Consider the following 27,821-nt stretch of genomic DNA (forward strand, 5'->3'; position numbering starts at 1 on the left):
CAATCCTCAAATACTGACCACCCTCACCTACACTCCCCTCAAAATACTGACCACCCTCACCTACACACTCCTCAAAATACTGACCACCCTCACCTACACAACCCTCAAAATACTGACCACCCTCACTTACACACCCCTCAATTTACTGTTCACCCTCACCTACACACCCCTCAATTTACTGACCACCCTCACTGACACGTCCCTCAATTTACTGACCATCCTCACCTACACACCCCTGAATTTACTGACCACCCTCACTGACACGTCCCTCAATTTACTGACCACCCTCACCTACACACTCCTCAATTTACTGACCACCCTCACCTACAAACCCCTCAATTTACTGACCATCCTCACCTACACACTCCTCAATTTACTGACCACCCTCACCTACACACCCAACTTACTGACCACCCTCACCTACACACCCCTGAATTTACGGTCCACCCTCACCTACACACTCCTCAATTTACTGACCACCCTCACCTACACACTCCTCAATTTACTGACCACCCTCACCTACACATCCCTCAATTTACTAACCCCCTCACTACAGACCGCTCAATTTACTGAACACCTTCGCCTACACACTCCTCAATTTACTGACCACCCTCACCTACACACCCAAGTTACTGACCACCCTCACCTACACACTCCTCAATTTACTGTCCACCCTCACCTACACACTCCTCAATTTACTGACCACCCTCACCTACACACCCCTCAATTTACTGTCCACCCTCACCTACACACTCCTCAATTTACTGACCACCCTCACCTACACACCCCTGAATTTACTGTCCACCCTCACCTACACACTCCTCAATTTACTGACCACCCTCACCTACAGACTGCTCAATTTACTGACCACCCTCACGTACACACCCCTCAATTTACTGTCCACCCTCACCTACACACCCCTCAATTTACTGTCCACCCTCACCGACACACCCCACAATTTACTGACCACCCTCACCTACACACCCCTCAATTTACTGTCCACCCTCACCTACACACCCCTCAATTTACTGTCCACCCTCACCTACACACCCCTCAATTTACTGACCACCCTCACCTACACACCCCTCAATTTACTGATCACCCTCACCCACACACCCCTCAATTTACTGACCACCCTCGCCTACACACCCCTCAATTTACTGACCACCCTCACCTACACACCCTCAATTTACTGTCCACCCTCACCTACACACCCCTCAATTTACTGATCACCCTCACCCACACAGCCCTCAATTTACTGACCACCCTCACCTACACACCCCTCAATTTACTGACCACCCTCACCTACACACCCTCAATTTACTGTCCACCCTCACCTACACACCCCTCAATTTACTGTCCACCCTCACCTACACACCCCTCAATTTACTGTCCACCCTCACCTACACACCCCTCAATTTACTGACCACCCTCACCCACATACCCCTCAATGTACTGATCACCCTCACCTACACACCCCTCAATTAACTGATCACCCACACCTACACACCCCTCGATTTACTGACCACCCTCATCTACACAATCCTCAAATACTGACCACCCTCACCTACACTCCCCTCAAAATACTGACCACCCTCACCTACACACCCCTCAAAATACTGACCACCCTCACCTACACAACCCTCAAAATACTGACCACCCTCACTTACACACCCCTCAATTTACTGTTCCCCCTCACTTACACACTCCTCAATTTACTGACTACCCTCACCTACACCCCCTTCAATTAACTGATCCCCCTCACCCATATGCTCCTCAATTTACTGACCACCCTCACCTACACACCCCTCAATTTACTGACCACCCTCACTGACACGTCCCTCAATTTACTGACCATCCTCACCTACACACCCCTCAATTTACTGACCACCCTCACTGACACGTCCCTCAATTTACTGACCACCCTCACCTACACACTCCTCAATTTACTGACCACCCTCACCTACAAACCCCTCAATTTACTGACCATCCTCACCTACACACTCCTCAATTTACTGACCACCCTCACCTACACACCCAACTTACTGACCATCCTCACCTACACACCCCTGAATTTACGGTCCACCCTCACCTACACACTCCTCAATTTACTGACCACCCTCACCTACACATCCCTCAATTTACTGACTACCCTCACCTACACATCCCTCAATTTACTAACCACCCTCACTACAGACCGCTCAATTTACTGAACACCTTCGCCTACACACTCCTCAATTTACTGACCACCCTCACTGACACGTCCCTCAATTTACTGACCATCCTCACCTACACACCCCTCAATTTACTGACCACCCTCACTGACACGTCCCTCAATTTACTGACCACCCTCACCTACACACTCCTCAATTTACTGACCACCCTCACCTACAAACCCCTCAATTTACTGACCATCCTCACCTACACACTCCTCAATTTACTGACCACCCTCACCTACACACCCAACTTACTGACCATCCTCACCTACACACCCCTGAATTTACGGTCCACCCTCACCTACACACTCCTCAATTTACTGACCACCCTCACCTACACATCCCTCAATTTACTAACCACCCTCACTACAGACCGCTCAATTTACTGAACACCTTCGCCTACACACTCCTCAATTTACTGATCACCCTCACCTACACACTCCTCAATTTACTGACCACCCTCACCTACACACCCCTCAATTTACGGTCCACCCTCACCTACACACTCCTCAATTTACTGACCACCCTCACCTACACACTCCTCAATTTACTGACCACCCTCACCTACACACCCCTCAATTTACTGATCACTCTCACCCACACACTCCTCAATTTACTGACCACCCTCACCTACACACCCCTCAATTTACTGTCCACCCTCACCTACACACTCCTCAATTTACTGACCACCCTCACCTACACACCCCTGAATTTACTGTCCACCCTCACCTACACACTGCTCAATTTACTGACCACCCTCACCTACACACTCCTCAATTTACTGACCACCCTCACCTACACACCCCTGAATTTACTGACCACCCTCACCGACACACCCCGCAATTTACTGTCCACCCTCACCTACACACTCCTCAATTTACTGACCACCCTCACCTGCACACTCCTCAATTTACTGACCACCCTCACCTACACACCCCTCAATTTACTGATCACTCTCACCCACACACTCCTCAATTTACGGTCCACCCTCACCTACACACCCCTCAATTTACTGACCACCCTCTCCTACACACTCCTTAATTTACTGACCACCCTCACCTACACACCCCTCAATTTACTGTCCACCCTCACCTACACACCCCTCAATTAACTGATCACCCACACCTACACACCCCTCGATTTACTGACCACCCTCATCTACACAATCCTCAAATACTGACCACCCTCACCTACACTCCCCTCAAAATACTGACCACCCTCACCTACACACCCCTCAAAATACTGACCACCCTCACCTACACAACCCTCAAAATACTGACCACCCTCACTTACACACCCCTCAATTTACTGTTCACCCTCACCTACACACCCCTCAATTTACTGACCACCCTCACTGACACGTCCCTCAATTTACTGACCATCCTCACCTACACACCCCTGAATTTACTGACCACCCTCACTGACACGTCCCTCAATTTACTGACCACCCTCACCTACACACTCCTCAATTTACTGACCACCCTCACCTACAAACCCCTCAATTTACTGACCATCCTCACCTACACACTCCTCAATTTACTGACCACCCTCACCTACACACCCAACTTACTGACCACCCTCACCTACACACCCCTGAATTTACGGTCCACCCTCACCTACACACTCCTCAATTTACTGACCACCCTCACCTACACACTCCTCAATTTACTGACCACCCTCACCTACACATCCCTCAATTTACTAACCCCCTCACTACAGACCGCTCAATTTACTGAACACCTTCGCCTACACACTCCTCAATTTACTGACCACCCTCACCTACACACCCAAGTTACTGACCACCCTCACCTACACACTCCTCAATTTACTGTCCACCCTCACCTACACACTCCTCAATTTACTGACCACCCTCACCTACACACCCCTCAATTTACTGTCCACCCTCACCTACACACTCCTCAATTTACTGACCACCCTCACCTACACACCCCTGAATTTACTGTCCACCCTCACCTACACACTCCTCAATTTACTGATCACCCTCACCTACAGACTGCTCAATTTACTGACCACCCTCACCTACACACCCCTCAATTTACTGTCCACCCTCACCTACACACCCCTCAATTTACTGTCCACCCTCACCGACACACCCCACAATTTACTGACCACCCTCACCTACACACCCCTCAATTTACTGTCCACCCTCACCTACACACCCCTCAATTTACTGTCCACCCTCACCTACACACCCCTCAATTTACTGACCACCCTCACCTACACACCCCTCAATTTACTGATCACCCTCACCCACACACCCCTCAATTTACTGACCACCCTCGCCTACACACCCCTCAATTTACTGACCACCCTCACCTACACACCCTCAATTTACTGTCCACCCTCACCTACACACCCCTCAATTTACTGTCCACCCTCACCTACACACCCCTCAATTTACTGTCCACCCTCACCTACACACCCCTCAATTTACTGACCACCCTCACCTACACACCCCTCAATTTATTGCCGTCCAGGTGCTTATCCAGCAGTCGCTGAAATGTTCCTAATGTCTCTGACTCTAGTCCCACCACTGGCAGTGCATCCCACACACCCCCCACTCTCTGAGTAAAGAACCTCCCTCTGACATCTCCCCGAAATCTTCCTCCAATCACCTTAAAATGATGCCCCCTTGTGACAGCCATTTCTGCCCAGGGGAAAGGTCTCTGGCTATCTCCTCTATCGATGCCTCTCATCACCTTGTACCCCTTTGTCAGGCACCTCTCTGTCTCCTTCTCTCCAGTGTGAAAAACCCAAGCTCCCTCAATGTCTCTTCATAAGTGAAGCCCTCCAATCCAGGCCGCATCCTGGTAAATCTCCTCTGCACTCTCTCTAATCTTCCTATAATGAGGTAACCAGATGTGGATACAATATTCCAAGTGTGGTCTAACCAGGGTTTTACAGAGCTGCAGCAAAACCTTGCGGCTCTTAAACTCAATCCCCCCGTTAATGGAAGCCAAAACACTTGGGTGGTAGGTTTGAGGGATCTATGTATATGGAGCCCAAGATCCCACTGTTCCTCCACATTGCCAAGATTCCTCTCTTTAACCCTGTAACCTGCATTCAAATTTGACCTTCCAAAATGAATCACTTCAGATTTATCCAGGTTGAACTCCATCTGCCACTTCTCAGCCCAGCTCTGCATCCTGCCAATGTCATGTTGTAGCCTGCAACAGCCCTCGATACTATCTCCAACACCCACTGACCTTTGTGTCATCGGCAAACTTACTAACCCACCCTCCCACTTCTTCATCCAAGTCATTTATAAAAACTACAAAGAGCAGAGGCCCAAGAACAGATCCCTGCGGGACACCACTGGTCACCGAGCTCCAGGTGGAATATCTTCCATCCACTACCACTCGCTGTCTTCTTTCGGCCAGACAATTCTGTATCCAGACAGCCACATTCCCCTGTATCCCTTACCTCCCAACTTTCTCAATGAGCCTACCGTGGGAACCTTATCAAATGCCTCACTGAAATCCATATACACCACATCCACAACTCGACCTTTGTCAGCTTGTCTTATCACATCCTCAAATAACTCAATCAGGCTTGTGAGGCAAGACCTGCCCCTCACAAAGTCAGGCTGACTATCTTTAATCAAATTGTTTTTCCAAATAATCATAAATCCAATCTCTCAGAATCCTTTCTAGTACCTTGCTTACCACAGACATAAGAGCGACTGGTCTGTAATTCCCAGAGAGAGTGAGTGTTTGTGGTGTGGTGTGTGTGTGAGGTTGTGTGAATGTGAGTGTGAGTATGTGTATGTGTGAGTTGGTGTAAGTATGTGTATGTGTGCGTAAGTATTGGTGAGTCTTTGTGAGCTTGTGTGTGTGAGTATAAGTGTGTGTGAGTGTGGATGTGTGTGAGAGTTAACGTGTGTCAATGTATTTGTGTGAGAGAGGTGTTTGAGAGAGTGTGTGTGAGAGTGTGCGCGGCAGAGTGTGTGAGTGTGTGTGTGAGACAGCGATCGTGTGTCAGTGTGTGTGAGAGTGTGCATGCGACAGAGTGTGTAAGAGAGACTGTGTGTGCATGTGAGAGTGTGTGTATGTGTGAGTGTGCGAATGTGTGTGTGTGTGTGAGAGAATATCTGTGTGAGTGTGTGCATTAGTGTGTGTGAGAGAGAGAATGTGTGTGTGAGTGTGTGTGCATTAGTGTGTGCGTGTGTGAGTGTGAGATAGTGTGTGTTTGAGTCTGTGCTTGTGTGTGTGTTTGAGTCTGTGCGCGAGTGTGTTTGAGTCTGTGCGCATGTGTGTGTTTGAGTCTGTGCGCGTGAGTGTGTGTGTTTGAGTCTGTGTGTGTATCTGAGTGTGTGTTTGAGTCTGTGTGTATCTGAGTGTTTGTGTGAGTGTTTGTGTGTGTATCTCAGTGTGTGTGTGAGTGTTTGTGTGTGTATGTGTGAGTGTTTGTATGTGTGCACATGAGAGACCGTGTGTGTATGTGTGAGTGTGTGAGAGATTGTATGTGTGTGAGACCGCATGTGTATGTGCGTGTCTGTGCATGCATATGTGTGAGTTTGTGTGCGTGAGTGTGTGTGTATGTGTGAGTGTGTGTGTGAGAGAGAGGGTGTGTGTGTGTGAGAGAGAGAGCGCGTTTGAGAGAGTGTGTGTGTGTGCACGTGTGATAGTGCGTGTGAGTATGTGTGTGAGAGAGAGCGTGTGTATGTGTGTGTATTTGAGTCTGTGTATGTATGTGTGAGAGAGCATGTGTGTATGTGCGTGAGCGTGCATATGCGTGAGTGTGTGAGAGAGAGCGCGTGTGTGTGTGCGCGTGTGTGAGAGGGAGGGTGTGTATGTGAATGCATTTGAGAGTGTGTGTATGTGTGTGAGAGCTAGTGTGTGTGCATGTAACAGGGTGTGTGTGTGAAAGCATGTGTATGCAAGTGTGTGTGAGAGAGAGCGTGTATGTGTGTGTGAGAGTGTGGGGGTGAATGTGTGTGAGAGAGAGCATGTGTGCGTGTGAGAATGTGTATATGTGTGTGAGAGAGCGTGTGTATGTGCGTGTGTGTGTACATGCAAGTGTGTGCACGTATGAGAATTTATGTGTGAACGTGTATGTGAGAGAGCATGTGTGTGTACGTGTGTGTGTGAGAGAGCACGTGTGTGTGTTTGTGTGTGAAAGCGTGTGTGTATATGTGTGTGAGAGAGTGTGTGAGAGCATGTGCATGTGTGTTTCTATGTGTGTGTGTGAGCTAGTTATGTGTGTGCATGTGACAGAGCGTGTGTGTGTGAGAAAGTGTGTGTGTGAGAGAGAGCGTGTGTGTATGTATGTGTGAGAGTGAGTCTGAGCGCGTGTGTGTGAGAGAGTATGTTTGAGTCTGTGCGTGTGAGAGAGAGAGCATGTGTGTATGTGTGTATGAGTGTGTGTGAGTGTGTGTATGTTTGATTCTGTGTGTGTATGAGAGTGTGTGTTTGAGTCTGTGTGTGAATGTGTGTGTTTGAGTGTGTGTGTGAGCGTGGGTGCGTGTGTGTGAGTATATATGTATGAGTGTGTGAGAGTGTGTGTGTTTGAGTGTGTGAGAGTGTGTGTGCGTGCATGGGTGCGTGTGTGTGTGTTCATGCGTGGGTGTGTGTGTGTGTGAGAGTGTGTGTGTGTGCGTGCGTGTGTGTGTGTGTGTTTGAGTGTGTGTGTGAGTATGTGTGAGTGAGTGTGTATATGTGTGTGTGAGTGTGTGTGTTTGAGCGTGTGCGATTGTATGTGTGTGTATGTGAGTGAGTGTGTGTATCTGTGAGTGTGTGTGTTTGAGTGTGTGCGAGTGTGTGTGTATATGTGTGAGTGCGTGTGTATATATGTGTGTGAGTATGTGTGTTTGAGCGTGTGAGAGTGTGTGTATGTGAGTGAGTGAGTGTGTGTGTGAGTATGTGTGAGTGAGTGTGTGAGTGTGCGTGTGAGTGTGTGTGTATGTGTGTGTTAATGTGGGTGTGTATGAGTGTGTGGGTGTGTGTATGTGTGTGCTTGTGTGTGTGTGTATGTGTGTGAGCACTTGTGTGTGTGTATGTATGTGTGTGTGTGTGCACGTGTGTGTGTGTGAGTGGGAGTGTGTGTGTGCGTATGTGTGCTTGCGTGTGTGTGTATGCTTGTGTGTGTATATGTGTGTGTTTGTGTGTGTGCACTTGTGTGTGTGCTTGTGTGTGTGTGCTTGTGTTTGTGTGTGTGCGTGTGTGTGCAAGTATGTGTGTGTGTGTGAGTGAGTGTGTGTATGTGTGTGTGAGAGTGTGTGTGTGTGTGTGTGTTGGGGATCTGCTTTATGAAACCAAGTGAATGAGAGAGAGAGAGAGAGAGTGAGGTAACTCGGTGCAGACACTGCTTGCTTTATTTGTTCAGTGGGTGCGCTGTAGCGGACGGAGGCTGAATGTCCCAGAGCCTCAGTCGATGTGATCCGCAGGCTCGTCCCAGTTGGGGTTTTCTCCACGTGGTTTGGGCCCACCGGATTTCTTGGCCATGATGATCTGGTCAACACTGAGCACAGTGACTGCGGCATTGGTGGCGAGTCTAATGGCCGAGCGTTTGACCAGCAGGGAGTCCCAGATCCCGGCCTTGGCTGCGTCTAGCACCTCGGCGTCTCCGGGCTCCATGTTGAAGCCTAGGTTGTGGTGGCCCTCCTGGTGAGTGGCTAAGAGCTGGGTGATGACCTGCCGCTCACGCTCTCCGGTGTTACGGACCAGAGCCTCGGCAATGTCCTGGAAGGAGCGGGCGTATTCCTGGATGGCGTACTGTTCCAAACCAGGGCACGAGGCCCCGTGGGCACTGATCTGTAAGGCTAGCTCCACCTCGGTGGCTCCGGCTCCCGGCACCAGGCGGGAATCTAGGCCCAGGCTCCTGTAGGTGCTGACCCCATCCCGAATGGCCTCCTCCAGCTGGTCCTGTAAGCCATGAAGGGGACCCCGCAGCAGAATCGTGGCCACAGCCGGTGCTCGCTTCTCCTGCTCGAAGATCACCAGCTGTGTGCCACCCACCTCCTGGAGGTACACACGGTCGCAGCGGCCTAGCTCCTCCTGGGACGGCGTTCCCAGCTTCAGGAGCGGCGTGGCTCCCACCGCCTTGGCCAGGCGGCTCAGCTCGTGCCGGGAGTGTAGCCTCACCACCATCAACCGGTGCTGATCGGCGTAGTGTAGGGCCAACTCCCCTACCTTGCCCCCGATCACCAGCACGGTGACTCCGGCCTGCAGCAGGCCCCTCACCTGGGCCTCCATTAGACGTTCCTCCCCGTCGCCAAAGCCCAGCATGTCAGCCGGGCCCTGCAGCAGTACCGTGCCCTTGGTCTCGGGCCTGGAGAGTTCAAAGGGGCAGCTGTAGACCGCCACCCGGGCATCCCGCACGGACGTGACAAGGCTTTCGGCCTCCTTCTTGAAGGCCATGCCCCCCAGCACCAGGGAGTCTCCCACCCCGGCCCCCAGCACCTTACAGACCCTCACCAGGTCGGGGTCAAAAACGCCATGACCCCCTGAGCTGACCACTACGCAGCTGCGGGCTACCAGCCGGGAGAGCGTGCCCTCGTAGCCGCACTGCTTGCTCATGATGGGGGTCCGCACTGCGTCTGCTACAGCGTCCTCATCCAGGAGGTCGTCCAGCCGCCCACAGCTCAGCTCCTCCAGCACCTCCAGGGCCCTCTGACAGCCCTGGCGGTAACCCTCAATCACCTCAGGCACAGAGAGGCCGCTCCTGAGCAGGGAGCCCGCCCGGTCAAGCAGCGATCCGGCCAGCAGTAGTACCAGGGTGCGTCCGTCACCCACCTCCTCCTCCTGCATCTTCATGGCCAGCACCAGCATGTTGGCGGCTGGGTGCTCGATCTGGTACTCCCTCAGCACCGTACTGCTGTCCCCTGTCACCAGCAGCTTCTCCAGGTGGTTCACCACCAGCTTGTTGAGGCCACTCGGCCCATAGGTAGCCTGCAGGGACTGCGCCAGCTCTTTGCAGGCCTCGATGTTGCGGAAGACAACCTCCTCCAGACCACTGAAGTACCGCGCCCCGCTGGTCAGCATCTGCAGGTACCCAGGGGGCTTTGGAACATGGGCCGCCATCACCTGTAAGGGGCAGAAGGGGGGCAAAACTTATCCGGGAGGCCATCTCAATCCATCCCCATCCATCCTGTCTTCCTCAATCTGTTTATCCACCTCCTACTCCCTCAATCTCTTCATTGACCCCAAGTCCTTCAATCTGTCCCTCCATCAACTTTACCCTCAATCTCTCCATCCATCACTTTCTCCCTCAATCTCTCTATCCATCCCTTTCTTTGTCAATCTCTCCATCCATCACCTTCCTCAATTTATTCATCCATCTCCCCCCCATCAGATCATTATCTATAAGGCAGAACTGGGTTTAGGTACAGAGTAAAGCTCCTCTACTCTTTTAAACTAAAAGTAAAACTCCCTCTACACTGTCCCCCATCAAACACTCCCAGGGACAGGGACAGCACGGGTTTAGATACAGAGTAAAGCTTCCTTTACACTGTCCCCCCCCATCAAACACTCCCAGGGACAAGGACAGCACGGGGTTAGATACAGAGTAAAGCTTCTTCTACACTGTCCCCCCCATCAAACACTCCCAGGGACAGGGACAGCACGGGGTTAGATACAGAGTAAAGCTCCTTCTACACTGTCCCCCATCAAACACTCTCAGGACAGGGACAGTATGGGGTTAGATACAGAGTAAAGCTCCCTCTACACTGTCCCCCCGTCAAACACTCCCAGGGACAGGGACAGCACGGGGTTAGATACAGAGTAAAGCTCCCTCTACACTGCCCCCCTATTAAACACTCCCAGAGTCTGTCTGAAGAGAAACGAGAGATGTAAGCAGCAGGCTGCTGATTGGATTGGGCTGAGAGTGTGGCGCTGGAAAAGCACAGCAGGTCAGGCAGCATCCGAGGAGCAGGAAAATCAATGTTTCAGGCAAGAGCCCTTCATCAGGGGCCTGACCTGCTGCGCTTTTCCAGCGCCATACTCTGGATTCTGATCCCCAGCATCCGCAGTGCTCACTTCCTCCTTGGTGATTTGATGGGCAGCAGGCTGTGATGTATGGGTGGAAACTGTCTGAAACGTCTGCAGGACCTGAGCTTCTTGGAGAGCTCCTGGACCTGAACCTCTGCATGGCTCATGAAGGGTTCACCATAACAAGATATCAGAAAGTGGAATAGGGGCAGGAGTAGGCCATTGTACTACCCAAGTCTAACTGCTGTTCCTTCGGATCAAGGCTAATCATTTCCCTCATGTCCAGTTACCTGCCCTAACCCCCACCCTATGTAGCTTCATTCCTGAGTGCTGAATGATCTATTGGACCTCACTCAGAACCCGCTGTGGGATCATGAAATGCAGCAGCTGGGCTTACTATTCTCTGAAGGCAGAAATTTCTGCTTGAGTCCGACGGGAAATGTTCACCTCTTGTTCCCATCCTGGGATCCCCTGTGCCAGCTAACTGTTGGGAGAGAGAGAAATGGGGAGAGTGGGGAGGGCAGCGAGGATGAATTCCCTCTCAGCAGCTCCCCAGCATCCGAATTTTATCCGTTTCGTTCAGCGACTCTCGCCTTCTCAACAAAGGCCCACTCTCCATCGTCTCTCCCCCCAGGGACAATCGCCTGACCCTGGGAATCTATTGGGTTAACCTTTGCTGATTTAAGAATCACATTGAACAATCCTGTGGCTCTCCTCTAACATAACATCTCTGTCCGTTACCTTGACTTGGGAAGATTTTATTGGATATTGTGGTACACCACGCCCAATAATTCTTTCGTCTCTGGGGATGATGCCTGTGTGGAGTCGCTATCTCTGTGTTTGATTTAAATCCATGTAGCATCCTAACTTCTGGTTTTCCGTTACACCGTCAGGTTCTGATTTAAATTTGAATCGACACTTGGTTTGTGATGTTGTGAAGTTCATTGTCTTCCTTCTGCTAGTTCCAATGGACTGGACAGAGCGAGATGGAACCTTGATTTTGTGACGTAGGGAGCCAGAGTTGGGCTATGGGCTCTCAATGTCCGACAGTCACGGACTAACGTCCTCACCCAGAAGTTGGGGGGGAAAGTGGGGCTCACTCCCACTGGGGGTTGGGAAGGTTAGAATGTGGAACGCAAACTCACAGGGAGTGGGAAAGGGGAATACTGTTGATAAATTGAAGGCAGAAGGACACTGAGGCTGGATAAACATGTAAGGGGACAAGCATATTTGTGGGGCGGGAGGAGACCAGTATGGAGAAGATAGGCCGAATGGCCTGTTTCTGTGATGTAGGCTCAATGTAATGCCATGTAATCTGGACCTTGAGCTCTAGGGTCTTGTACAGTGTAGATTTATATTGATAATTTTCAATGATTCTTGGCTAAACTTTCTTTTTTTAATTAATAATTCATAGGATGTGGACATCGCTGGTTGCTCCAACATTTATTACCTAACCCTAATTACCCAGAGGGCAGTTTAAGAGCCAACCACATTGCTGTGGGTCTGGAGTCACGTGTAGGCCCAGACCAGGTAAGGATGGCAGTTTCCTTCCCTGAAGGACATTACTGAACCAGATGGGGTTTCCCAACAATCAGCAATGGATTCATGGTCACCATTAGACTCTTAATGCCAGATTTCATTTCTATTGAATTCCAATTCCACAATCTGCCATGGCAGGATTTGAACCTGAGACCCCTGAACATGACCAGGGTCTCTGGATTAACAGTCCAGCAACTACACCAGCTCCCTTTCTTGTTACATCATCTTTTTACATGTCTGTGTGTGTGCGCACGTGTGTGTGTATGAGTGTATGTGTATGAGTGTGTGTGTATGAGTATGTGTGTATGAGTATGTGTGTATGAGTGTGAGTGTGTGTTTGAGTGTGTGTTTATGAGTGTGTGTGTATGAGTATGTGTGTGAGTGTGAGTGTGTGTGTATGAGTGTGACTGTGTGTGTATGAGTATGTGTATGTGTGTGTGTATGAGTGTGAGTGTGTGTTTATGAGTGTGTGTTTATGAGTGTGAGTGTGTATGAGTGTGTGTGTGTGAGTGTGTGTGAGTGTGTGAGTATGTGTGTGTGAGTGTGTGTGTATGTGTGTGTGAGTGTGTGTGTATGTGTGTGTCTGTATGAGTGTGTGTGTGTTTATGGGTGTGAGTGTGTATGAGTGTATGTGTATGAGTGTGTGTGTATGTATATGTGTATGTATGAGTATTTGTGTATGTGTATGAGTGTGTGTGTGAGTATGTGTGTATGAGTATTTGTGTATGAGTATGTGTGTGAGTGTGTGTGTGAGTGTGAGAGTTTGTGTGTTTGTGCGCAGTGGCACATGAGTCTGTATGAGTGAGTACACGTGTGTGCATGTGAATGTGTCAGAGTGTGAGTGTCTGTAAATCTGAGTGTGTACATGTGTGAGAGTGTAAATGCATGTTTGTGTGTGAGAATCAGGAAATCTGGTGTGACCACTCTATTGGCATTCTTTGAGGAGATAACATGCTGTGGTTCGGGGGGAGCTGGTGATGTACAGACTTCCAGAAGGCACTGATATGGTGCCATCAGAGGTTGTTGTGGGAACTAAAAGCTCATGGTGTAAGGGTGTGGAGTTAACATTTCGGAATCAATACAAGATCAACTGGCTAAGAGGAAGCAGAGGCAAGAGATAAGACTGCGTCCTTTTTGGGTTGGCAAGATTTGTGGTGGGACCTTAATGGTTTACAATTTAAACAAATGATTTGGATGAAGGAATAAAAGGTATGGTTGCCTAATCTGTTGATGACACAAAGAAAGGCAAGAAGGTAGGTTGGGAAGCAGACATCAAGAAGCTACGAAAAGATATGGATAGTGAAATAACTCCCCAGAGATCAGTATGCCATCACCAAGTCACCCTTTACTTACATGCAGAGAGTCCAGGACACTGATCCAGCTCCCTCAGAGCCAGCTCTCAGAGAGAACAGAACCTCCGACACTCCTGTTTCTATCTGTCAGCCAGGACTCCCTGATTGGACCAGGTTAACAGCCCCAGTCAGGGGACTCATATTCTGTAATGTCCACCTGCCTGACTTTGTTCCAGTCAGCATAGAGAGGAACTGACAGTGGGCAAACATGTGACAAAATGTGAAATTGTCCATTTTGCCGGGAAGAAAGGAAGGGAGCCATATTATCTAAATGGTGAGAGATTACAACTGCAGAGGGTACTGGGTTTCTGTGTGCAAGTATCACGAGAGGTCAGTGCGCAGGAACAGCAAGTAATAGAATGCCATCCTTTTCTGCAAGGCTGGACTGAATACAAAAGTAGGGAGGGTATGTGTCAGTTATACAGGACATTGATGGAGCACATGTGGAGTACTGTGTTACAGAATCGGTCTCCTTATGTAAGGAAGGATGTCAATGTGTTGGAGACAGTTCAGAGAAGTTCTAATGAATGGTGTGGGTGTAAGGCAGTGATGAGGAAAGGTTGGATGGGCTGGGCTTGTATTCAGAAGTCAGGACTTAAAAATGTGTTGCTGGAAAAGCGCAGCAGGTCAGGCAGCAACAAAGGAGCAGGAGAATCGACGTTTCGGGCTTATGCAACAGATTTTTAAGCTTTGATCTCCAGCATCTGCAGTCCTCACTTTCTCCTTCAGAAGTTAGGAGGTGAGTTACTCACTGCAGGATTTCCAGCCTCTGACCTGCTGTTGTAGCCATTGTGTTTATACAATATGCCCAGTTGAGTTTCTGGTCAATGGTAACGCCCAGGGTGTAGATTGTCTGGGGATTCAATGATGGTAATGCCGCTGAATGTCACAGCGTGGTGGCTAGATTCTCTCTTGTTGGAGAAAGTCACTGCCTGGTATTTGTATAACGTGAATGTCACTTGCCCCTTGTCAGTCCAAACCTTATGGTGGAGGCTTCGGAATCAGCATTTAAACCTGATCCAAAGTTTCTTCTTAGGTTCCATTGCTTGAAGCTGATACATTGACCTCTTTGACCCCAACCAGCATTGACACAGTTCTGAAATTCGCCAGCTATGTTAATGGAGACAGTAATTGATTGACAAGGAAGGAAACTGCTCAGGGATGTGGTTTTTGTTTTGGTCTGTTTGTTTGTAGAGTCATACAGTCATATAGCACGCAAACAGACTCTTCGGTCCAACTCATCCATGCCAATCATGGTCCCAAACTAAACTAGTCCCATTTGCCTGCGTTTGTCCCATATCCCGCTAAACCTTTCCTATCTATATACCTGCCCAAATGTCTTTTACATGTTGTAACTGTACCTGCATCTACCACTTCCTCCGGCAGTTAATTCGACACAGCAGCCACCCTCTGTGAATCGTTGCCTCTCAGGTTCCTTTTAAATCTTTCTCCTCTCACCTTGAAATTATGCCCCCTCGTTTTGGACTCCCCCCAACACAGGGGAAAGACCTTGGCTATTCACCTTGTCATGATTTTAGAAACCTTTATAAGGTCACCTCTCAGCCTCCTATGCTTCTGTGCAGCCTTTCCTTATAACTCAAACCCTCCAATCCCAGCAACATCCTGGTAAATCTCTTCTGAACCCTCTCCAATTTAATAATTTCCTTCCTATAACAGGGAGACCAGAACTGGTCACAGGACTCTAAAAGTAGCCTCACCATCCTCCTGTATAACCTCAACAAGAATTCCCAACTCCTGTACTCAGTGGGCTGAGCAATGAAGGCAACCGTGTTAAACATCTTCTTAAGCATCCTGTCGACCTGTGATGCCAATTTCAAAGGACTATGTACCTGAAACTCTAGGTCTCTCTGTTTAACAACACTCCCTAGGGCCCTACCATTAATTGTGAAAGTCCTGCCCTTGTTTGTTTTACCAAACTGTAATACCTCACTTTTATTCAAATTAAACTCCATCTGCAACTCCTCAGCACATTGGCCCAATTCATCAAGATTCCTTTGTGGTCTTGAATAATATTCTTCACTATTAACTACACCACCAATTTTGGTGTCCTCCACAAACTTACTAACCATGCCTCCCATATTCACATCCAAATCGTTTACAGTCAGTTCTGCCGTAACATACTGGTTCTGTTCTTGTTCAATCCTGTGTTATAAGAAAATCGTGTAAAAAGCAGCAGCTTTAAAACTAACAGGGCTGGGATTGCGTCAATACCAGTACACGCTTTAGAAATAAGGTCCCCAATTTGTCAATCGTGTTATAGCGAATTTGCGTTAATGAAATGCACGTTATAGCTGAATGTATAGTTTATTGCTGTACATAAATTGTGTAAATAAACACTGTGAAATTGATAGAGGTCAGACAGCTGAAACTGTCAATGAAGCAACATCCTGGGTGTATCAAGAGAATTTAGGAGGCATGGTTAATAACTAAAGTAAGGAAAGCATCCAACATAATCAAAGACCTCTCCCACCCCAGTTACACTCTCTTTCACCCTCTTCTATCAGGCAGAAGGTATAAAAGTTTGAACACACATACAAACAGGTTCAAGAACAACTTCTTCCCTGCGGTTGTCAGATTTTGAATGGACCTCTATAATGTTAAAGCTGATCTCTCTCTGCACCTTCTCGGTATCTGTAAGACTATCCTGCACTCTGTTCTGTTACCCTGATGCACTCGCCGAGCATGATCTACTACATAAACAACACTTTTCACTTTACCTCTGTACGTGTGGCAACAATCAATCAACTTAAAGAGGCTGGAATTGGAGGAAACTGTGGATCTCACTATGTTGTAGGACCGGGGAAAATTCCAGAGGTACCAAGTCAATATGATTTGCATGAAATCGTTAATGAGCTAGGACTATTAAGTGCCAGGTTGTGACATTCTCAAGAGAAATAAAAAATAAAACAAGAGTTTTGACATTGTAAATAGAGAGAATAAGTTTTAATTGCAGTAGAGTCAGCAACATAGCGTCATAGAGATGTATAGCACGCAAACAGACCCTTCAGCCCAACTCACCCATACTGACCAGATATCTCAATCCAATCTAGTCCCACCTGCCAGCATGCTAGAAGATTCGTGGCAAAAGTGGGACGTGATAACAGCTAGAAAGAAAATGTGCACTTATAACATACCTTCAACTCAAGGCAGAGGCTCTACAGTTCAGGGTCAGTCGACAGGAACAGCACCAGCCTTTATTGACCTTTAACACAGTGGCTACAACAGCAGGTCAGAGGCTAGGAATACTGCGGCGAGTAACTCATCTCCTGACTCCCCTACAAAGACTATCCCAACATCTATAAGGCACAGGTCAGGAGTGTGAGGGAATGGGGGCCCTGGATGGGGGCAGCTCCAACAACACTCAAGAAGATCGACACCATCCAGGGACAAAGCAGCCCCCGCTTGACTGGCACCACACCCACAAACATCCCCTCCCTTACCCACCGACACTCAGTAGCAGCAGTGTGTACCATCTACAAGATGCACTGCAGAAACTCACCAAAGATCCTCAGGCAGCACCTTCCAAACCCACGGCCACTTCCATCCAGAAGGACAAGAGACAGCTGATACATGGGAACACCATCCCATGCAAGTTCCCCTCCGAGCCCCTCACCATCCTGACTTGGAAATATATCACCGTTCCTTTGGTGCTGATGGGCCACGAACCTGGAACTTAGAGCTGGGTCTACTATTTATTGTCATTTACATAATTGATTTGGATGTGAGTTTAAGAGGTACAGTTCGTAAGTTTGCAGATGACACCAAAATTGGAGGTGTAGTGGACAGAAAAGAAGGTTACATCAGATTACAACAGGATCTTGACCAGATGGGCCAATGGGCTGAGACGTGACAGATGGAGTTTAATTCAGATAAATGCGAGGTGCTGCATTTTGGGAAAGCAAATCTTAGCAGGACTTACACATTTAATGATAAGGTCCTAGGGAGTGTTGCTGAACAAAGAGACCTTGGAGTGCAGGTTCATAACTCCTTGAAAGTGGAGTCGCAGGTAGATAGGATAGTGAAGAAGGCGTTTGGTATGCTTTCTTTTATTGGTCAGAATATTGAGTACAGGAATTGGGAGATCATGTTGCGGCTGTACAGGACATTGGTTAGGCCACTGTTGGAATATTGCGTACAATTCTGGTCTCCTTCCTATCGGAAAGATGTTGTGAAGCTTGAAAGGTTCAGAAAAGATTTACAAGGATGTTGCCAGGGTTGGAGGATTTGAGCTATAGGGAGAAGCTGAATAGACTGGGGCTGTTTTCCCTGGAGCATTGGAGGCTGAGGGGTGACCTAATACAGGTTTATAAAATCACGAAGGGCATGGATAGGATAAATAGACAAAGTCTTTTCCCTGGGGTCGGGGAGTCCGGAACTAGAGGGCATAGGTTTAGGGTGAGTGGAGAAGATATAAAAGAGACCTAAGGGGCAACTTGTTCATGCAGAGGGTGGTATGTGTATGGAATGAGCTGCCAGAGGAAGTGGTGTAGGCTGGTACAATTGTAACATTTAAGAGGCATTTGGATGGGTATATGAATAGGAAGGGTTTGGAGGGATATGGGCCGGATGCCGGCAGGTGGGACTAGATTGGATTGGGATATCTGGTCGGCATGGACAGGTTGGACCGAAGGGTCTGTTTCCGTGCTGTACGTCTCTATGACTCTAGCTTCCTTTCGAATGGCACCAAGTACATGGCCGTAATGACGGTCGGTTTGGCGCGAGAAGCCCATTTCCCATGAGTGAATCAGGGAAAGCAAATCGAAGGCTGGGAATTTGTCAGCTCAAACATGAGATAGCACCGATGTGGTGGGCGGAGTGGGCTCCATCTGTGGAGGAATGAAGGCAGAATAAAACATTCAGGGCTTCTCTGGGCTGGTGGTGGTTGGTTGGGGGGGTGGACAGAGATGCCAAGGCTGGAGACTTTGACCTTTCAACTTCTGGCGGGGACTGTACCTTTAAGAGCCCATTGACAAATTTGGAAACGTGCGCAGACCCCAGCGACCAGTGTCCCGGGGCAACAGGCGGCGGCCAATCAGCGAGTGGGAGGCGACTGATCGACGGGGCTCCAGGACACGCCCCACCATCGCGTGGCCCCGTTGCCCGGGAAACTGCTCCAACGGTCGCCGTGCCTTCTCAACCAACACTGCTGGAGGGTTGGTCCCTGCCTCCTATTGGCCCGGCTCGGCGGGGCTAGTGTGGAGCCGCGCTCTAATTGGTGGAGGGACCGTCAATCAGCGCGGAAGGCCGCGGCGAGCAGGTTCGGTTGGACGGGTGTCCCCGGCAACAGGAGGCGAAAGAAAATATCAAACGGAGAGTCAGGAAGGAGCACTGCCACTGGGTCAGCACTGAGGGAGTGCCGCACTGTCGGAGGGTCAGTGCTGAGGGAGTGCCGCACTGCCACTGGGTCAGCACTGAGGGAGCGCCGCACTGTCGGAGGGTCAGTGCTGAGGGAGCGCCGCACTGTCGGAGGGTCAGTGCTGAGGGAGCGCCGCACTGTCGGAGGGTCAGTGCTGAGGGAGTGCCGCACTGTCAGAGGGTCAGTGCTGAGGGAGTGGGCACTGTCAGAGGGTCAGTGCTGAGGGAGTGGGCACTGTCGGAGGGTCAGCGCTGAGGGAGTGCCGCACTGTCGGAGGGTCAGTGCTGAGGGAGTGCCGCACTGTCGGAGGGTCAGTGCTGAGGGAGCGCCGCACTGTCGGAGGGTCAGTGCTGAGGGAGTGCCGCCCTGTCGGAGGGTCAGTGCTGAGGGAGTGCCGCACTGTCGGAGGGTCAGTGCTGAGGGAGTGCCGCACTGTCGGAGGGTCAGTGCTGAGGGAGGGCCGCACTGTCGGAGGGTCAGTGCTGAGGGAGCGCCGCACTGTCGGAGGGTCAGTGCTGAGGGAGTGGGCACTGTCGGAGGGTCAGTGCTGAGATAGTGCCGCACTGTCAGAGGATCAGTGCTGAGGGAGTGCCGCACTGTCGGAGGGTCAGTGCTGAGGGAGTGCCGCACTGTCGGAGGGTCAGTGCTGAGGGAGTGCCGCCCTGTCGGAGGGTCAGTGCTGAGGGAGTGCCGCACTGTCGGAGGGTCAGTGCTGAGGGAGCGCCGCTCTGTCAAAAGTATAATCTTTCGAATGAAGCCCTGTCTCCCTCCACTGGGTGTGACAGACCCCATGTAACCTTTGGTTTGGTCTATCACCCCTGTGCACTCACTGGTACCAGGGTCAGTGTTGGTGGCATTCCCCAAGTCTTTTGTTTTTGGGATCCTGCCATGCATCGTTAGGGCTGTCACTGTTGTACTGTGACCCTCCTTCCAAAGTACGTCATCGGTGTGAGGTGCTCTTCAGACATTGTCAGGATGTGAATGCTTCCACAGGAATTTACAAATTCTTCCTCGTTATGGTTAACATTTCATTTCACTCACTTTCAAATGTCACATCTATAGTGGTGTAGTTCTGGTGTATTCATGGAGAAAAAGGAGAGCACCAATATTTACATTCCCTCGTAACCATCACCTCATGCAGTGCACCCTCTACATTGTCCCAGTCCACCACTCCCAGGACTGGGACAGAATGGGAAATTAGATACAAACTAAAGCTTTCTCTACTCTTTTGATCTGGAAATAAAACTCCCTCCACTCTTTAAAAATGAAAGCTCTCTCTCTCTCTCTACGCTCCCTCCCATCAAACACTCCCAACACAATGACAGCACAGGGTCAGGTGCAGTGTAAATCTCCTTCTACACTGTCCCCATCAAACATTTTCAGGGTAGGGACAGCACAGGTTTAGATACAGAGTACAGCTTTCTTTGCAATGTCCGCCCCCCCCAACAAAATCTCCCAGGACAAGGATAAGCATGGGTTTAGGTACGGAGTAAAGCTCTGTCTGTACTGTCCCCTATAAAACACTTACTGAACAGGAGGTTGGATACAGAATAAAGCTCCCTCTACACTGTCCCTCCATTCAACACTCCCAGGACAGGGACGGTACGGGGTTAGATACCAAATAAAGTTCCCTCTACATGGTCTCCCCATCAAATACTCCCAGGACAGGGACACAATGGGTTAGATACAGAGTAAAGCTCCTTCTACAGTGTTCTCCCATCAAACACTCTCAGGACAGGGACATGATGGGGTTACAGACAGAATAAAGCTCCCTCTACACTGTATCCCTGAAACACTTTGAGGACAATGACTGCACAGGTTCAGAATTCCTATTTTGCATTTCTCTTATCTGAGATGGATAGTTTGGGGAGCTGTGTGAATTCTCATTGGGAATGTACAATGGCTGGAGATGAAAGTGTCATACAATGTTCTTTCATTGCAGGATATATGAAGTGAAGAAATGGAGGGCCACGGCAGTTTTTCACGAGGCCCCAGCCTCAAAACATCCTCTGTTTCCATTGGGCGGTCTGATAGTTCTGGAATAGATTTCAGCCAGTCTCCCAGGGGAAGGGAGACCGATATCCTGGCAGGTAGTGCGAAGCTCGTGTTAATGAATTGAGACCAATTTACACATTACAATGTGCTTGACACCAGTTGGTGCTGTGTTCACTTGGAACAGATAATGAGATCTTGTTCAGGTTGTGAGTTTGTTCGCTGAGCTGGTAAGTTTGTTCTCAGATGTTTTGTCACCATGCTAGGTAACATCATCAGTGAGCCTCTGTTGAAGCATTGATGTTCTGTCCCGCTTTCTGTTTATTTGACTTGGTCCATTAAGGTGGGTGATATTTCCAGTTCTTTTACTCAGTGATTGGTAAATGGGGTTCAACTCCCATGTGTTTATTAATGGAGTTCCGGTTTGAATGCCAGGCTTCTAGGAATTCCTGTGCATGTCTCTGTTTAGCCTGTCTTGGAATGGATGTATTGTCCCAGTTGAAGTGGTGTCCCTCTTTGCCTGTGTGTAAGGATACGAGTGATAGCTGATCATGTCTTTTGGTGGCTGGTTGGTGCTCCTGTATCCTGCTGGCTAGTTTCCTGCCGGTCTGTCTGATGTAATGCGTATTGCAGTCCTTGCAGGATATTTTGTATATGACATTCATGTTGCTGGTTGTGGTACATGGTCTTTTGGGTTCACTAGTAGTTGTTCCAGTGTGTTGGTGGGTTCGTGGGCTCCCACGATGCCAAGGGGTCAGAGTAGTCTGGTGTATGGTAGTGTGGCTCGAGTCTCTGGTTTTGTTGTTTGAGAATTGGCGGACAGTGTTTATTGGGTACCTGCTCTTGAAAACGCTGCATAGGTATTTTTCTTCTGCTCGTAGTTCCTTGCTGCTACAGCATTGTTGTGGCTGATGATGCTCCGTTTGTGGGTATTGGGATGATTGCTTTTGTAGTTGACTATCTGGGCTGTGTGTGTTGCTCAATGGAGAACTGCAGATCAGCATCAACTGCACTGTCGGAAGGTCAGTGCTGAGGGAGTGGGCACTGTCGGAAGGTCAGTGCTGAGGGAGTGGGCACTGTCGGAAGGTCAGTGCTGAGGGAGCGCCGCACTGTCGGAGGGTCAGTGCTGAGGGAGCGCCGCACTGTCGGAGGGTCAGTGCTGAGGGAGCGCCGCACTGTCGGAGGGTCAGTGCTGAGGGATTGCTGCACTGTTGGAGGGTCAGTGCTGAGGGAGTGCCGCACTGTTGGAGGGTCAGTGCTGAGGGAGTGCCGCACTGTCGGAAGGTCAGTGCTGAGGGAGTGGGCACTGTCGGAAGGTCAGTGCTGAGGGAGCGCCGCACTGTCGGAGGGTCAGTGCTGAGGGAGCGCCGCACTGTCGGAGGGTCAGTGCTGAGGGATTGCTGCACTGTTGGAGGGTCAGTGCTGAGGGAGTGCCGCACTGTTGGAGGGTCAGTGCTGAGGGAGTGCCGCACTGTTGGAGGGTCAGTGCTGAGGGAGTGCCGCACTGTTGGAGGGTCAGTGCTGAGGGAGTGCCGCACTGTCGGAGGGTCAGTGCTGAGGGAGTGCCGCACTGTCGGAGGGTCAGTGCTGAGGGATTGCTGCACTGTCGGAGGGTCAGTGCTGTCGGAGGGCTGCACTGTTGGAGGGCCAGTGCTGAGGGAGCGCCGCACTGTCGGAGGGTCAGGGCTGAGGGAGTGCCGCACTGTCGGAGGGTCAGTGCTGAGGGAGTGCCGCACTGTCGGAGGGTCAGTGCTGAGGTAGAGGGCACTGTGGGAGGGTCAGTGCTGAGGAGTGTTGTTATATGGGAGGGTTAGCGTTGAGTCAGTACTACATTGTCGGAGGGTCAGCGCTGAGTCAGTACCGCACTGTCGGAGGGTCAGCGCTGAGTCAGTACCGCACTGTCGGAGGGTCAGCGCTGAGTCAGTACCGCACTGTCGGAGGGTCAGCGCTGAGTCAGTACCGCACTGTTGGAGGGTCAGCGCTGAGTCAGTACCGCACTGTCGGAGGGTCAGCGCTGAGTCAGTACCGCACTGTCGGAGGGTCAGCGCTGCGTCAGTACCGCACTGTCGGAGGGCCAGCGCTGCGTCAGTGCCGCACTGTCGGAGGGCCAGCGCTGCGTCAGTGCCGCACTGTCGGAGGGCCAGCGCTGCGTCAGTACCGCACTGTCGGAGGGCCAGCGCTGTGTCAGTACCGCACTGTCGGAGGGCCAGCGCTGCGTCAGTACTGCACTGTCGGAGGGTCAGCGCTGAGTCAGTACCGCACTGTCGGAGGGTCAGCGCTGAGTCAGTACCGCACTGTCGGAGGGTCAGCGCTGAGTCAGTACCGCACTGTCGGAGGGTCAGCGCTGAGTCAGTACCGCACTGTCGGCGGGTCAGCGCTGAGTCAGTACTACACTGTCGGAGGGTCAGCGCTGAGGAGTGTTGTTATGTGGGAGGGTCAGCGTTGAGTCAGTACTGCACTGTCGGAGGGTCAGCGCTGAGTCAGTACTGCACTGTCGGAGGGTCAGCGCTGAGTCAGTACTACACTGTCGGAGGGTCAGCGCTGAGTCAGTACTGCACTGTCGGAGGGTCAGCGCTGAGTCAGTACTGCACTGTCGGAGGGTCAGCGCTGAGTCAGTACCACACTGTCGGAGGGTCAGCACTGAGGAGTGTTGTTATGTGGGAGGGTCAGCGTTGAGTCAGTACTGCACTGTCGGAGGGTCAGCGCTGAGTCAGTACTGCACTGTCGGAGGGTCAGCGCTGAGTCAGTACTACACTGTCGGAGGGTCAGCGCTGAGTCAGTACTGCACTGTCGGAGGGTCAGCGCTGAGTCAGTACTGCACTGTCGGAGGGTCAGCGCTGAGTCAGTACCACACTGTCGGAGGGTCAGCGCTGAGGAGTGTTGTTATGTGGGAGGGTCAGCGTTGAGTCAGTACTGCACTGTCGGAGGGTCAGCGCTGAGTCAGTACTACACTGTCGGAGGATCAGCACTGAGTCAGTACCACACTGTCGGAGGGTCAGCACTGAGTCAGTACCACACTGTCGGAGGGTCAGCACTGAGTCAGTACTACACTGTCGGAGGGTCAGCACTGAGTCAGTACTACACTGTCGGAGGGTCAGCGCTGAGTCAGTACTACACTGTCGGAGGGTCAGCGCTGAGTCAGTACTGCACTGTCGGAGGGTCAGCGCTGAGTCAGTACTGCACTGTCGGAGGGTCAGCGCTGAGTCAGTACCACACTGTCGGAGGGTCAGCGCTGAGGAGTGTTGTTATGTGGGAGGGTCAGCGTTGAGTCAGTACTGCACTGTCGGAGGGTCAGCGCTGAGTCAGTACTACACTGTCGGAGGATCAGCACTGAGTCAGTACTACACTGTCGGAGGGTCAGCGCTGAGTCAGTACTGCACTGTCGGAGGGTCAGCGCTGAGTCAGTACTGCACTGTCGGACGGTCAGCGCTGAGTCAGTACTACACTGTCGGAGGGTCAGCGCTGAGTCAGTACTACACTGTCGGAGGGTCAGCACTGAGTCAGTACTACACTGTCGGAGGGTCAGCACTGAGTCAGTACCACACTGTCGGAGGGTCAGCGCTGAGTCAGTACTGCACTGTCGGAGGGTCAGCGCTGAGTCAGTACTACACTGTCGGAGGGTCAGCACTGAGTCAGTACTACACTGTCGGAGGGTCAGCACTGAGTCAGTACTACACTGTCGGAGGGTCAGCACTGAGTCAGTACTACACTGTCGGAGGGTCAGCACTGAGTCAGTACTACACTGTCGGAGGGTCAGCACTGAGTCAGTACTACACTGTCGGAGGGTCAGCGCTGAGTCAGTACTGCACTGTCGGAGGGTCAGCGCTGAGTCAGTACTGCACTGTCGGAGGGTCAGCGCTGAGTCAGTACTACACTGTCGGAGGGTCAGCGCTGAGTCAGTACTACACTGTCGGAGGGTCAGCGCTGAGTCAGTACTGCACTGTCGGAGGGTCAGCGCTGAGTCAGTACTGCACTGTCGGAGGGTCAGCGCTGAGTCAGTACTACACTGTCGGAGGGTCAGCGCTGAGTCAGTACTACACTGTCGGAGGGTCAGCGCTGAGTCAGTACTGCACTGTCGGAGGGTCAGCGCTGAGTCAGTACTACACTGTCGGAGGGTCAGCGCTGAGTCAGTACTACACTGTCGGAGGGTCAGCGCTGAGTCAGTACTACACTGTCGGAGGGTCAGCACTGAGTCAGTACTACACTGTCGGAGGGTCAGCACTGAGTCAGTACTACACTGTCGGAGGGTCAGCACTGAGTCAGTACTACACTGTCGGAGGGTCAGCGCTGAGTCAGTACTACACTGTCGGAGGGTCAGCGCTGAGTCAGTACTACACTGTCGGAGGGTCAGCGCTGAGTCAGTACTACACTGTCGGAGGGTCAGCGCTGAGTCAGTACTACACTGTCGGAGGGTCAGCGCTGAGTCAGTACTGCACTGTCGGAGGGTCAGCGCTGAGGAGTGTTGTTATGTGGGAGGGTCAGCGTTGAGTCAGTACTGCACTGTCGGAGGGTCAGCGCTGAGTCAGTACTACACTGTCGGAGGGTCAGCGCTGAGGAGTGTTGTTATGTGGGAGGGTCAGCGTTGAGTCAGTACTGCACTGTCGGAGGGTCAGCGCTGAGTCAGTACTACACTGTCGGACGGTCAGCGCTGAGTCAGTACTACACTGTCGGAGGGTCAGCGCTGAGGAGTGTTGTTATGTGGGAGGGTCAGCGTTGAGTCAGTACTGCACTGTCGGAGGGTCAGCGCTGAGTCAGTACTACACTGTCGGAGGGTCAGCACTGAGTCAGTACTACACTGTCGGACGGTCAGCGCTGAGTCAGTACTACACTGTCGGAGACTCAGCGCTGAGGAGTGTTGTTATGTGGGAGGGTCAGCGTTGAGTCAGTACTGCACTGTCGGAGGGTCAGCGCTGAGTCAGTACTACACTGTCGGAGGGTCAGCACTGAGTCAGTACTACACTGTCGGAGGGTCAGCGCTGAGTCAGTACTGCACTGTCGGAGGGTCAGCGCTGAGTCAGTACTACACTGTCGGACGGTCAGCGCTGAGTCAGTACTACACTGTCGGAGGGTCAGCGCTGAGTCAGTACCACACTGTCGGAGGGTCAGCGCTGAGTCAGTACCACACTGTCGGAGGGTCAGCGCTGAGTCAGTACTACACTGTCGGAGGGTCAGCGCTGAGTCAGTACTACACTGTCGGAGGGTCAGCACTGAGTCAGTACCGCACTGTCGGAGGGTCAGCGCTGAGTCAGTACTGCACATTCGGAGGGTCAGCGCTGAGTCAGTACTACACTGTCGGAGGGTCAGCGCTGAGTCAGTACTACACTGTCGGAGGGTCAGCGCTGAGTCAGTACTACACTGTCGGAGGGTCAGCGCTGAGTCAGTACTGCACATTCGGAGGGTCAGCGCTGAGTCAGTACTACACTGTCGGAGGGTCAGCGCTGAGTCAGTACTACACTGTCGGAGGGTCAGCGCTGAGTCAGTACTACACTGTCGGAGGGTCAGCGCTGAGTCAGTACCACACTGTCGGAGGGTCAGCGCTGAGTCAGTACTACACTGTCGGAGGGTCAGCGCTGAGTCAGTACTACACTGTCGGAGGGTCAGCGCTGAGTCAGTACTACACTGTCGGAGGGTCAGCGCTGAGTCAGTACCGCACTGTCGGAGGGTCAGCGCTGAGTCAGTACTGCACTGTCGGAGGGTCAGCGCTGAGTCAGTACTGCACTGTCGGAGGGTCAGCGCTGAGTCAGTACTACACTGTCGGAGGGTCAGCGCTGAGTCAGTACTACACTGTCGGAGGGTCAGCGCTGAGTCAGTACTACACTGTCGGAGGGTCAGCGCTGAGTCAGTATTGCACTGTCGGAGGGTCAGCGCTGAGTCAGTACTACACTGTCGGAGGGTCAGCGCTGAGTCAGTACTACACTGTCGGAGGGTCAGCACTGAGTCAGTACTACACTGTCGGAGGGTCAGCGCTGAGTCAGTACTGCACTGTCGGAGGGTCAGCGCTGAGGAGTGTTGTTATGTGGGAGGGTCAGCGCTGAGTCAGTACTGCACTGTCGGAGGGTCAGCGCTGAGGAGTGTTGTTATGTGGGAGGGTCAGCGCTGAGTCAGTACTGCACTGTCGGAGGGTCAGCGCTGAGTCAGTACTACACTGTCGGAGGGTCAGCACTGAGTCAGTACTACACTGTCGGAGGGTCAGCGCTGAGTCAGTACTGCACTGTCGGAGGGTCAGCGCTGAGTCAGTACTACACTGTCGGACGGTCAGCGCTGAGTCAGTACTACACTGTCGGAGGGTCAGCGCTGAGGAGTGTTGTTATGTGGGAGGGTCAGCGTTGAGTCAGTACTGCACTGTCGGAGGGTCAGCGCTGAGTCAGTACTACACTGTCGGAGGGTCAGCACTGAG

At 51.3% G+C, this 27,821-nt stretch overlaps 1 protein-coding gene and 1 pseudogene across 1 annotated transcript in view; one reads left to right on the top strand and one right to left on the bottom strand.

Annotated features, from left to right (window-relative positions):
- Window positions 1-8,602: 8,602 nt before the first annotated feature.
- LOC122545335 (T-complex protein 1 subunit theta pseudogene) lies at window positions 8,603-10,258 on the bottom strand (annotated as a pseudogene).
- Window positions 10,259-19,313: 9,055 nt separating this feature from the next.
- The window catches only part of dnah2 (dynein, axonemal, heavy chain 2), a 380,569-nt gene continuing 372,061 nt past the window's right edge, over window positions 19,314-27,821 (top strand). Inside the window, exons 1-2 of the mRNA XM_087982834.1 lie at window positions 19,314-19,447; window positions 21,375-21,522. Coding sequence (XP_087838960.1) covers window positions 21,393-21,522 — 130 coding nt within the window. The 5' untranslated portion in view covers window positions 19,314-19,447; window positions 21,375-21,392. The remainder of the gene's footprint in view (window positions 19,448-21,374; window positions 21,523-27,821) is intronic.

Source organism: Chiloscyllium plagiosum, unplaced genomic scaffold (genome assembly GCF_037043375.1).
Source record: "Chiloscyllium plagiosum isolate Xiang-an unplaced genomic scaffold, Cpla_swu_hap1 HiC_scaffold_44, whole genome shotgun sequence".
Lineage (NCBI taxonomy): Eukaryota > Metazoa > Chordata > Chondrichthyes > Orectolobiformes > Hemiscylliidae > Chiloscyllium > Chiloscyllium plagiosum.